Source organism: Procambarus clarkii, chromosome 81, assembly GCF_040958095.1.
Source record: "Procambarus clarkii isolate CNS0578487 chromosome 81, FALCON_Pclarkii_2.0, whole genome shotgun sequence".
Classification (NCBI taxonomy): domain Eukaryota; kingdom Metazoa; phylum Arthropoda; class Malacostraca; order Decapoda; family Cambaridae; genus Procambarus; species Procambarus clarkii.
The window spans coordinates 23784121-23796323 of NC_091230.1; the positions used below are offsets into that span (position 1 = coordinate 23784121).

General features: G+C 42.5%; 2 protein-coding genes across 8 annotated transcripts in view; one reads left to right on the forward strand and one right to left on the reverse strand.

The window, feature by feature from the left end:
- The window catches only part of LOC138357999 (uncharacterized), a 381281-nt gene that overhangs the window by 42137 nt on the left and 326941 nt on the right, over nt 1–12203 (reverse strand). The gene's annotated exons all lie outside the window — the stretch shown is intronic.
- LOC123773173 (hepatocyte nuclear factor 4-gamma) overlaps nt 1–12203 on the forward strand; it is a 36183-nt gene that overhangs the window by 16152 nt on the left and 7828 nt on the right. For all 5 annotated transcript variants that reach the window (XM_045766713.2, XM_045766715.2, XM_045766716.2 and 2 more), the window contains exons 2-6: nt 6–605; nt 1639–1834; nt 3304–3398; nt 4431–4546; nt 11089–11238. In XM_045766713.2, the coding sequence (XP_045622669.2) occupies nt 353–605; nt 1639–1834; nt 3304–3398; nt 4431–4546; nt 11089–11238 (810 nt within the window). In that variant the 5' untranslated portion in view covers nt 6–352. The remainder of the gene's footprint in view (nt 1–5; nt 606–1638; nt 1835–3303; nt 3399–4430; nt 4547–11088; nt 11239–12203) is intronic.

Sequence of the window (12203 nt, forward strand, 5' to 3'; positions counted from 1 at the left end):
GTCAGGTGACCAGGAGAGACGAGAGCGGTTCACAGGTGCCACGTGGTTCCCGTAATCTCCACCCTCAGCCCTGGGCCTGCCCATGTGTGCCACCCTCAGCCCTGGGCCTGCCCATGTGTGCCACCCTCAGCCCTGGGCTTGCCCATGTGCGCCACCCTCAGCCCTGGGCTTGCCCATGGGGTAACTTCATTAGTCTCTGGAAGAGATCCATCGATCTCGCGAAGAGAGAACCGTCAATATTTTTTGGCAGCCACGGTCAATAGGAATCATAAACAATCAGTTGATTTTAGTGAGGTGAAGAGTAGTGGACAAGCTGGTGGACGAGGAGAGGTGGGGCCAGGGCGTGTGGAGGATGAGTGTCTCACGCTACGACGTGGACATGGGTAGTGGTGGTGGTGGTGGTGGTGGTGGACACGTGTCTGTGTTGAGCCCCTCCCCGCAGGCCTACCACACCACCAGCCCTCCCCTCGCCTCCTCACACACCTACACCACCAACAGCAACAGCGGCGGGACGGCCCTCAGCCCGCCCCCACCATCAACGCCCATGCCCGCACCGGCCACTCACTCCGTCATCGTGCCCAATTCCGCCGTCCTCCACCAGCAAGGTAAGCTGTCAACTTTCCTCCCACTAGCTCTCACTCCTGCCTCTCCGCTCTCACTCCATAACACCCATTTTTATCGTTCCCTCCTCACACACACATGACCCGTACCCTTAACCAGTACGTCTAATTTTGTACGTTATGGTCCCCAGTGTATAATGGATTATGAAAAGTAACAACTCACAATTATTCACGTTTTCTGTGTATCGGGAGCTTAGATTAGATGGGTTGTTTGGGTTGGTATATTTCTGGTGAGTATTTGGTATTTTTCACGCTGTGGCCAATGACGAGAACGGGCCGCACTATGCCCCAAGCTGCCTTCAACAATGATCAATAAATATATAAAACGATGAAGGCATATTATCAGTGACGTAGAACCCCCCCCCCCCCCAGAGGGCAGGTCCAAGGACAGAGACCCACCTGAAAGGTATGAATGGATGTAAGATTATTTACATATCAACATACCTCACAATATTAAAAAAAAAAACGAGACAAACTAAGGGAGTTAAAACAGATCAATACAAAAGTTCAAAGCTAAAGATGAGGAGAAGGGGAAGTGTTCCAGGACGTGACGCAGAACTAACACTATATTCCCCAACAATAAGCAGGTACAAGATCAAAGAGCACTGCATGCAATCATAGTGTGCAGAATGTGTATTAAGGTCTTCTTCTGGTAAATCTCCGTCATTGGGAATCTTTCTTATACGTTTGTGCCCTAAGAGCTCTGATAGTGTTTCTTTTGCAAGTGCTTCAAATCTTGCTATGTCATCTCTTACAGTGTACATTAGGTCGGGCCCCTACCGATCTGCACACGTCTTTAAATGTTCATCTTCATTTTGCGGAACTTAAGTTGCTGTTGGAATTTGTTTGCGAAATTTGATTCTGTATGATTAACCTCAAAATAAATTCTAGTTGTATCTTATTTCCAATATTGGCTGCTTCTTTTCAACCGCGTCCCTTCTGTGGCCCGATTGTAAATCTTAAAGAAATTTGTGCTTCACTGACATACTGTAATATTCTCTCCTTCCCGCGCCCACAGGTAGCTCGACGTCCTTGTGTGGCGTGGGCGTGTCCATTGTGGGCGGCGGGGAGATGGTGATGACGGGCGTGATGACCCTAGCGTGTGCCATCTGTGGGGACAGGGCCACCGGGAAGCACTACGGCGCCCACTCCTGCGACGGCTGTAAGGGCTTCTTCCGTCGCTCCGTCAGGAAGAACCACACTTACAACTGCAGGTGATTGATTGGTTGATGAAGATTAAGCCACCCAAAAGGTGGCACGGGCATGAATAGCCCGTAAGTGGTGCCCCTATTGAGCCATTACCAGTATCAAGAGCTGATACTGGAGATCTGTGGAGGTGCGACTGCACCCTGCGTGACGGGAGATGTCTCCCGTCGTGACCTGCAGGTAATCACGCGGTACTGTGCTGGTGATGCTGGTATTGGGACTCTGGTGGTGTCAGTATTAATGCCAACAAGCCCTGGGTACTTTCCCATGAGAACGTTCCAAAAACAACACAGGCTGGCTACAGATTATAGCTCTGCAAATTTAGTGAGATACAACTTGTATTTGCATGTACACAGTAATAAATGGTAGGCTCACGAGTATGTTTCTGCCTTTTGAAACGTACGAAACAGTCAAAAGTCATATTTATAGCTTAACTGTGTAGCACGTTTTTTTTTGTTATTAAAGTCTGTCAGCCGTCTATCACTCTATGGAAGACGGACGTCGTGGATGGGGGGGGGGGGGGAATAGGCGGATAGGCCTAGCGAGATTCCGACGTGGGTTGGAAGACACTGATATGCTTTTTTGTTCTTCTTCTTCTTCTTCTTGCTTTGTAACACCACATTTATCATATTTATGCTACAATAATTCTCATAACGAAAGATTTGTATTATATTCAAGGTCACCCAGTAATAACTGGGAACCGGGTTGTAAACCGAGTGACTAAACGTGTTCCAGGGAAAAAACTAGTAGGTTAGCATGAATTATAGGAAGAAAACGCTCTATGCCTGCGCACAAGAGTTACATGTCGTCTACTGAGAGAGAGAGAGAGAGAGAGAGAGAGAGAGAGAGAGAGAGAGAGAGAGAGAGAGAGAGAGAGAGAGAGAGAGAGAGAGAGAGAGAGAGAGAGAGAGAGAATGAGAGACAGAGAGAGAGAGAGACAGAGAGAGAGAGAGACAGAGAGAGAGACAGACAGAGAGAGACAGACAGACAGAGAGACAGACAGAGAGAGAGACAGACAGACAGAGAGACAGACAGAGAGAGAGACAGACAGACAGAGAGACAGACAGAGAGAGAGACAGACAGACAGACAGACAGACAGAGAGACAGAGAGACAGACAGACAGACAGACAGAGAGACAGAGAGACAGAGAGACAGACAGACAGAGAGACAGACAGACAGACAGACAGACAGACAGACAGACAGACAGACAGACAGACAGACAGACAGAGAGAGAGAGACAGAGAGAGAGAGAGACAGAGAGAGAGAGAGAGACAGAGAGAGAGACAGACAGAGAGAGAGACAGACAGAGACAGAGAGAGAGAGAGAGAGAGAGAGAGAGAGAGAGAGAGAGAGAGAGAGAGAGAGAGAGAGAGAGAGAGAGAGAGAGAGAGAGAGAGAGAGAGAAAGAGAGAGAGAGGTAACGGATGTATACTAGAGACAACACTGGTTCATGGTAACAGCTCACTCCCTCCACCAGGTTCACCAGGAGCTGCACCGTCGACAAGGACAAGAGGAACCAATGCCGCTACTGCAGGCTTCGCAAGTGCATCAGGGCCGGCATGAAGAAGGAAGGTATGACACCCACACTGTACTGGTGTGGCTAGCTCAATGTACAGCTTCACTGGCAGGGACGTGTTCGCCTCCTAATGTGATCGCAGGGTCGAACGTCATCTCCTAAGCTCCGCCTCTTGACCTATCAGTCTCTTACCACATCTCTGGACGACTGCTCCAAGCCATGTACAAAAAACAATAATACCACTGGTGGCATTACTGTATTATCCTCTCATATTTCCTGTTTGTTTTAGCTTTAAAACTGTATTAAGTTCACTTCAACCAGTCAGATCTATTTATCTCCCGCTCTTATGCTCAAGTTATATTTCCTAATCTTTCTATGCTTTGGCTAGAGACATGGAGACATCTATGCTCTTTGTCTCTATGCTATGTTTGCTTCTCTTGTTTACCTGTAGTCTCTCCTTCTCATGTTCCTTAAGTTGAACATTGTCTCTCTGTTAATCTATTTTGAATTTTATATCATGTCCTCCGTTATTCCCTTTTCCTACACTGTGAAAAGGTCTGGCCCCTTCACCGTTTCCTCGAGTGTGGGGAAAACTACGCAATCTAACCATATTTCCATTAAAGTGCCGATATTTTGTCGCTGTAGTCAGTTGCGTCAGAAACGCGGTGCATTAACCCTGAGAATAGGTTGCAAACACCACCAGGTAACAAACCCAAATGGCTTCCAGTGAACGTTAATTGTCTCCGAGAGACGCACTCCAGGAATGTCTATATATAAAACTTTTACTGTACTGTAACATTAACTACTAGTACTACCTCTACCGGTACTACTAGTACACACTGCTAGTGATGCGGTCCCCTTTCCCCCACACACCACTAATCTATATTTTAATATTACTATTTAACTTATTCTGTGCACTAATACATGAACCATCTTCCATTACTGATAATAACTTATAAATACCATCGTTGTGCATGTGTGGTAAAAGTCATTTCCATTAACGTGGCCACGTTAATGGGCCACTGGGGTTGATTTAAGACCATATTAAGTGCAACTGTAACACGGTATGTTTTGGTGTGTGTGGCCAGCTGTGCAGAACGAGAGGGACCGGATTAGCACCCGGCGGCCCAGCTATGACGAGCCTGGAGGACCCACCGCCATCACCCTTTCAACCATCGTCAACGCTGAGCACCTCTCACGTCAGGTGGGTACCAGCACTCGCTCACTAGCCTCAGGTGGGTACCTGCAATCACTCTCTAGTCTCAGGTGGGTACCTACGTTCACTCTCTCACCTTAGGTGGGTACCTGCACTCACTCTCTCACGTCAGGTGGGTACCTGCACTCGCTCTCTAGTCTCAGGTGGGTACCTGCGTTCACTCTCTCACCTTAGGTGGGTACCTGCACCCACTCTGACATTCTACATGTTATCTTATAAAACAATTCTATCTATGGGTCGACGTCCCCTCTCCCCCCCTCCCCCCAAACAACTCCTCCAGGCACCCAATCAATCACAGCGTCACCACTCTACATTAATATCAACTGTTAAAAACATTCTCATTTGTATCCATTAACATACTCATGTTACTTTATTATGGTACCTCTAAACTATACGAAGGGTTGCAACCATGTCAAGAGACACACATGTGATGGCAAGATCCTGGTCTCACGGGAAGCTTGTACATAATACTAGCTAAACGTTGATCGGTAATGATATTATCTTCACGAATATGAATGAAGGGATGAATTGTCGCGCTCCAAATAGCATATACCGGTAAGTCTAACGACTGGACATTGAATGATATAATGTTAGGAGAGTATGACCCAGTTCCTGGTCTTTGGTTTTAAACATACGAATGAGGAAAGCGTCAGTTGTAGCCTAGGTAACTGTTTTGTCTTGTTTTACACAACCTGACCTTATCATTTACTATACCACACTGTGGGATATTATGTTATATATATATATATATATATATATATATATATATATATATATATATATATATATATACATATATATATATATATATATATATATATATATATGTATGTGTGTGTGTGTGTGTGTGTGTGTGTGTGTGTGTGTGTGTGTGTGTGTGTGTGTGTGTGTGTGTGTGTGTGTGTGTGTATGCGTCAGTTGTAAACAAATAACATCACACCGATGTGTTCAGGCCGTTCAGTGTCCTATTATAATTACCCAAGTTTAGTTTACTATCATTTCTGTTACACGATGTTTTATCTGCACTGTTTGTGTAAGCCTGACGAGTCATGGTGGCCCAAGATGGGTAGCCTTATGAAATCGTAAAGCCTTTATTCCATGCAGCGAATGGAGGCATGGGATAAACCTCCATGCACACCCCGCTACGATAATAACCTCCCAGGATGCAGGTCCCTTACCTCTCTGCGACCCTGGTGCTGTCTGGGTCACACATACACACGCGTTGACTTTCAGTAACTAACCTCAGCCCAAAACCCCCAACATTAACACAGTAACTATGCTTATTACAGGGCCTATGGTTCAACATGCAGTAACCATATCTATATAAAACACTTCTCTACATTAAACCAAACGTGTGTGAACATTCATGCACAAATGTAAGACTGTAAGACGTGCACAATGTGAATACATCCTTCATTAATGAGAAACATCCTCAAACTTTACATCAACTACGCATTCAGTGTCTCTAAAAATAATTATCAGATAACAATTCAAGGTCGTCGAAGACATACATTCCGAGACGTTGATAACCGATAATTTGATGAAGATTAAGCCACCCAAGAGGTGGCGCTGGCATCAATAGCCCACAAGTTGATGATCATTAACTGACTTTTTGTTTAAGGAATGCACAAAGCCTAGCTGCACGTTCTCCAAGGCGAGAACTCCTCGTGAACATTAGGTATGTGTATCTGCTAAGATGGTCTCCAGTTAATATAGTCTGGCCACACAAGGGTTTAAAATAAGGAGAAAAGTATTAACAAACGAGACTTTGTGTGGTCGTAAACGAGGCTTCTCCACAGTTTCCATTAATGTGATAATTATACACTCTACACTCATATTCACCAATACCTCTTTTTCGACGGTTGAAAGGAAATAAGAATGAAGAGCCAACATATTAATTATACTGATGAATAATGCGCACATGCATGCGCTTTAAAACACACACATGATATGAGATATCATGTGTGATATCATGATATAGATATAATAGCGTCCACTAGGCTCAGGAACCTGTACACCAGTTGAGAAGCGGGACCAAAGAGCCAGAGCTCAACCCCCGCAAGCACAAATAGGTGAGGTGAGTACACACACACACACACACACACACACACACACACACACACACACACACACACACACACACACACACACACACACACACACACACACACACACACACCAACGGCAAGTGGTTGGACGAAGAGGAACACGTGTACAGGGTTGCTGCGTGAACATCTGAACAAGCCAGAGATGGCCGAGAGCTATAGTTTAGTTCCTTTATTATGCACCCCATACCCATCTTGTGGGCGGTAGTGGAAAGGGTTACGGAGGCACATAATGGGCTCAGGGACTGAACCCCCACAATTCATTTAGCTAAGCAAGTTACAATCTCGATGAGTTAGTTACAAAATTCAATACACGTCACATCATCAATGGGCTCGAGATTGACCACAAGTACAGTTTCTAAATTTAGCAACTGACATATGTGGAGAGCCAATATCACAATTGATATGTCTGTCCTGCACACCGCCCCCCATCCAGTGGGCAGCGGTGGATAGGTTACAATCACTTAGTTACTACCTACAGTTAGCAAACTGGGAGTATTTGCCTAAAATTTCTGGTAGCAGATCACTTTGAATTAAATATTTAGACATTTCAGGAACATTTGTTATAGAATTGTCTCTGAACTCGCGTATCTTTTCGCACTCCATCACATAGTGACGGAGGGTGAGCGAATAATTTTGTTGACGGTTTACATTTGGTCAGGTCTACATCAGCAGATAATGTATATACTGTATACGTAATGTATATGTATATGTATATGTAATGTATAATAGGCATATACTATGCCTAAAGTCATTAATAAGCACAAATTTTCGGGCAAGATGTGGGGAGAAACTTAAAAACTAAGACTTAATGATTGAGATCAAAAGCAAGAATTGAACTGAAATAGAAATACAAATTATGTCAATAATTACATGTTGAATGGAACAGCAGAAATTGCAACGGAAGAGCACAAGTCATTTTAACTAAATAAAACATACGGACTACAATTTGCTTTAAGTTTATACATGACAGATGTCAGCAGATATTGAAGTTAGTCATTAATCATTAAAGTTTGAGAATAGCAAGACATAGGTTGACATTTAGGAGGTGGGATAGGTTACATGGAGTTGATTAGATAGTACTTAGTTTTTTTTTTATAAACTGGTTGAGAGAGGGACAGACTTTGACGTGATTGGGAAGGACATTCCATAGGATTAGCATTACAGTTCAGTGTGTCAGTGTGTTACATAAAATATATATATTTATTTTAGGGACCCATAGCCTCGGAGAAGAAAATAAAGAGTATTCAGAGAAGACCTTGTGGATTCTCACTTTAATAATTTCTTCAAATAAATATCAATGAAGAAATTTATAATTTCTTCATTGATATATATTTTATCAATGTTAAGGGCGAGTGAGTTTGTTAGCAGTTAGCCAAAGATAGACTTTATTTAAAATAATGTCTAAATTTAGACATTTATTTCAGTATTCACCGTGTCATTCAGAAGAGGGTTAGGACTGGAGAAAATGAAGGTTGTGTCATCAGCAAATAAGATTGGCTTGAGGTGTTGAGAGGCATTTGGAAGGTAATTAATATAGATGAGATAGAGGAGAGGGCCAAGTATACTACCCTGTGGAACACCAATGTTAATGGGTAGGGTGGGAGAATTGGAGTCATTCAAAGAGACATACTGGAACCTGTCACTGAAGTATGACTGGAGGGAGTGACCTCTGACTCCATAATGTTGTAAGTCAAGAAGGTTATTGTGGTTAACATTGTCAAAAGCCTTACGTAGGTCAACAAATAACACAACATGGTTCTAATTTTTATCAAGAGCTGCATGTATCAAGTTAATCATACTAATCAGTGCATCATTGGTGCTTTTTTTTGGGGGGGGGTCTGAAGCCATATTGGCAAGAGCTAAATATATTGTTTGGCTAGATAAGAGTAAAGCTGCTTGTAGATTAACTTTTCAAATATTTTTGACAAGGTAGGCAGGATTGATATTGATCTGAAATTGTTGACATTAGTGAGATCACCACTTTTATGGACTGGGATTACTATTTTTTTGTAGAATATCCGGAAAGGTTTGGAGATTGAGTGATTTGTTGTAGAGCAATGCAATGGCCGGAGCTAAAAATATGTTTTTTTTTTTGTAAATTAGAGTTGTTATCTCAGCAAGGACACTCGACTTTTGTCTTAAGAGACTGGATTATCTCATTAACGTCAGAGGAATTAGTGGGAGATAGGTACAGACTCTGGAAGCTTCCTGTGAGGCAGTCTTTAATATTAGTTAGGAATGATGGGATATCATTTGCAAGGGATGTGCCAATGGATGAGAAGAAACTATTGAATTTAATGGCAGTGTCAGAGGCAGATATTACACCATCTTCATTGGCTAGAAGTATTGGTTTCTCATTCAAGATCGTCGAGTAACTCCTTGCAACTGTATGCCTCTGTTCACCCAGCATTGATTGGGTACTTGGTCGTTAATGATTGATGGGGTTGTATTACCCAGGCAAACTAGCGAGTAATTTACGGATTACCATGAGCAATGAAATGAAAAGGCTCTTAGCCCGTTAACAGGAGTCAGCAGTCGTCTGTTCCTCTACCCACCGTATGTAAAAAAAAGAAAAGAAAAATAATACTGTCTGACAAAGCAGCAGAATATTTTACGTAATATTGACAAAATATTACATTTAAAATATAAAAGTAAAATGTTGTTTGATCAAGGGGGTCACGACGGCAGTGGTGCCGGGGGTGGGTGTCTCTGTTCCCTTTGACGATATAAAACGCAAAGCCTTGTGGCTACATTAACATCACATGCCGACGAAAAGAAACCCGCCTTACGGCGTAAAAACACACTGAAAGGGCAAATGTTTGTAGAGCCCCAAGTCCCCCACCGGCTCCCACCCGACACAGAATACTAGATAGACAAACAAAGTTGTGGCAGAATTGCAATGGTCCCTCCTAAACTCATAACCAATTGAGCAAACACGTCTTGTGACCTCCGGGAGGGCAGGAGCCAGCCACCCACCACGCCTCGAGGGGCACACGCCAGGACCCCACCAAGACCCACGGCACCTCTCGGTCAAGCCGGCGCCGGATACCGTCTCCCCGCCACAAGAACCGGCCAGAAAACTGAAAAAATCTATCAACTTGCCAGTGACCCCGGGCGATAATGCGCCAGGCGTCGGGACAGTCCGGACCATGGGGGAGTGCAGAGACCCGCTGGGTAAAGTGGCGTCAGGCGTTCCGGGCGTAGTCCAGACCTCCGCTCGTCGTCACCATTTAACCATGAGTGCTAGCACACACACGTAGGGCTTTGCTACATAGTCTTCTAGGCTTGGTGCCTTCTGTTGATGATTGTTTACCTAGCTCTGTGGTCAGGTCAGGTGGTTGCGTGGCTTACCTGTCATTTCATCCTTGTCTACTTACATCAAGACTTTACTTCACTCAAGACACTTGCTTGCCATTTTTTTTAACACAGTTCGTCTGCAACTTCTCTAAGCAATTCTCATAAAAACTGGGCAAATGCTAATTAATCCATCCGCCACCCGCATTGTTTATGAGTCAACAATTTGCACACGACTGGTGATTCACAGCTGATCAAACATTCGAACTGTCCTTAAATGGACCCAGAACAATTAACTTCTCTTACTCTAAGTCTTAACTATATATACACACAAAATTACAGTATGTAATATTTATATATCTTTTGAGAATATCAAATGTTTGATTACACAGTAGAGTAAAATATATGAATGCGCTTCCCTTAAAAGGGAAGGGACATACCTTTTAAGGGTCTGAGTTTGGTGCAATGGTTTAAGGAGTTATGCCAGTTACTGGTAAGTAACTGTGTTGGCTGGGGTTCGAGTCTCCTGATGCGTTGTGTCTAAATGTTGTTTAACTTCACTTGGGAGTTTAAGCAAGTTAGTGCACATATATACATACATACATACATACATACATACATACATACATACATACATATATATATATATATATATATATATATATATATATATATTATATATATATATATATATATGTTTTTTTTTTTTGAAGGAACTAAACCTTTTAACATAAATATGCCTTTTATTCCTCATATTACTTATCTGTTATCATTTTGTTAATTCAGCTAGAATTTACCTACTTAAAATTGTTTGTTAGATTAAGGACTTGCCCGAAACGCTGCACATACTAGTGGCTTTACAAGATTGTAAATATGCTATGTATTCTCACAAACCCAATGTACCTTCTTGTATATAAATAAATAAACATTAGGTACATGATAATTAAGCACTCTGCTCATATGGATAGTCATTCATCTTGCACTAGCCCTTTATTCACATTTTTTTCTCTCTTTGCTAACTGAAATTGTCCACTGATCCGACTTATATTCTCACTTAAAATTTGTACATACATTCTTATTTCTGCTTCATCGAGTGACTAGCCTGTCCCAACCTTGCCCCTTTTACAGTTCTCTCCAGCTGTTGGGGATGTGAGCATGATGAACAAGAAGGTGGCCGGGGTTATGGATGTGTGTGACAGCATGAAGCAGCAGTTGCTCATATTAGTCGAGTGGGCCAAGTACATCCCTGCCTTCTGTGACCTCATCCTTGATGATCAGGTCAGTTCAACCAACAACTTCCTCCCAAGTACCCTAAGTTGCATATATATATTATCTGGTGCCCATCATATAGCATACTGTGTAGTTTAACACTGAAAGACCATCAGGTACTTCCCATCATTTATAATCTACTAACTTAGGCCATCAGGTCCTCCCCATTACAGTATATATATAATCAGCTATAGTAACTGAGAACCCTTTAGCAATACACCATCAATTACAGCTTATTTAGTTTGTTGCAGTGCTTACTCCTGATCATATTAGGAGCAGCCTATTTCTCTCAATAGGTTGCTCCTCAAACATCCAATCGCTTTCAATCTAAATACTTCTCATTCTGCCTACCATTCAAAAGTTCAAGCATCAAACAGTCAGGTAATTACCACTCACACTTGTGGAGGCTTTCTGGACAAAAACCTGTGTGATCTTGGATGATGCAACTCACCGCGACGTGGAAAAAACAAACAAAAAACGATAACAGCACAAAACATATGTAAAAAGACAAGTGCATAAGACAATTTTTTAAGTGTAAAATTACTTAGTAAAATTTAGGACCAAGTTTGGTCTTCAGTTGGTGGTTGGCAAGTAGTGTCCAAATAAATGACTTTTTAAAAATTATTTGAAAATAAATATCATCTTTTGTGTTTTTAAATATTGGGGGTGAAGATATTATATTAGATGGTATACCCAGGTAAAACTTTGATTGTTTTAGTATATACAGGCCAGGTACAGAATACTGTACAGTACTATGGCATATGGCAAGTCAGTTTCTCATTGGGTCAGAAGATCTCAACATTGTTCAAGATTTCTGAGGTGCTGCCCAATGGTTTGTTTAATACACATCATTACAGTACTGTATTTTGCCTACTGGTCACCAGCCTTAATAGCTGTGATGACCAGCTATTATTAGACCAAGTTTATTACTCGTTGGAAGAAGCAAAATTCCTTGTTCAGAATACATGTTCTGC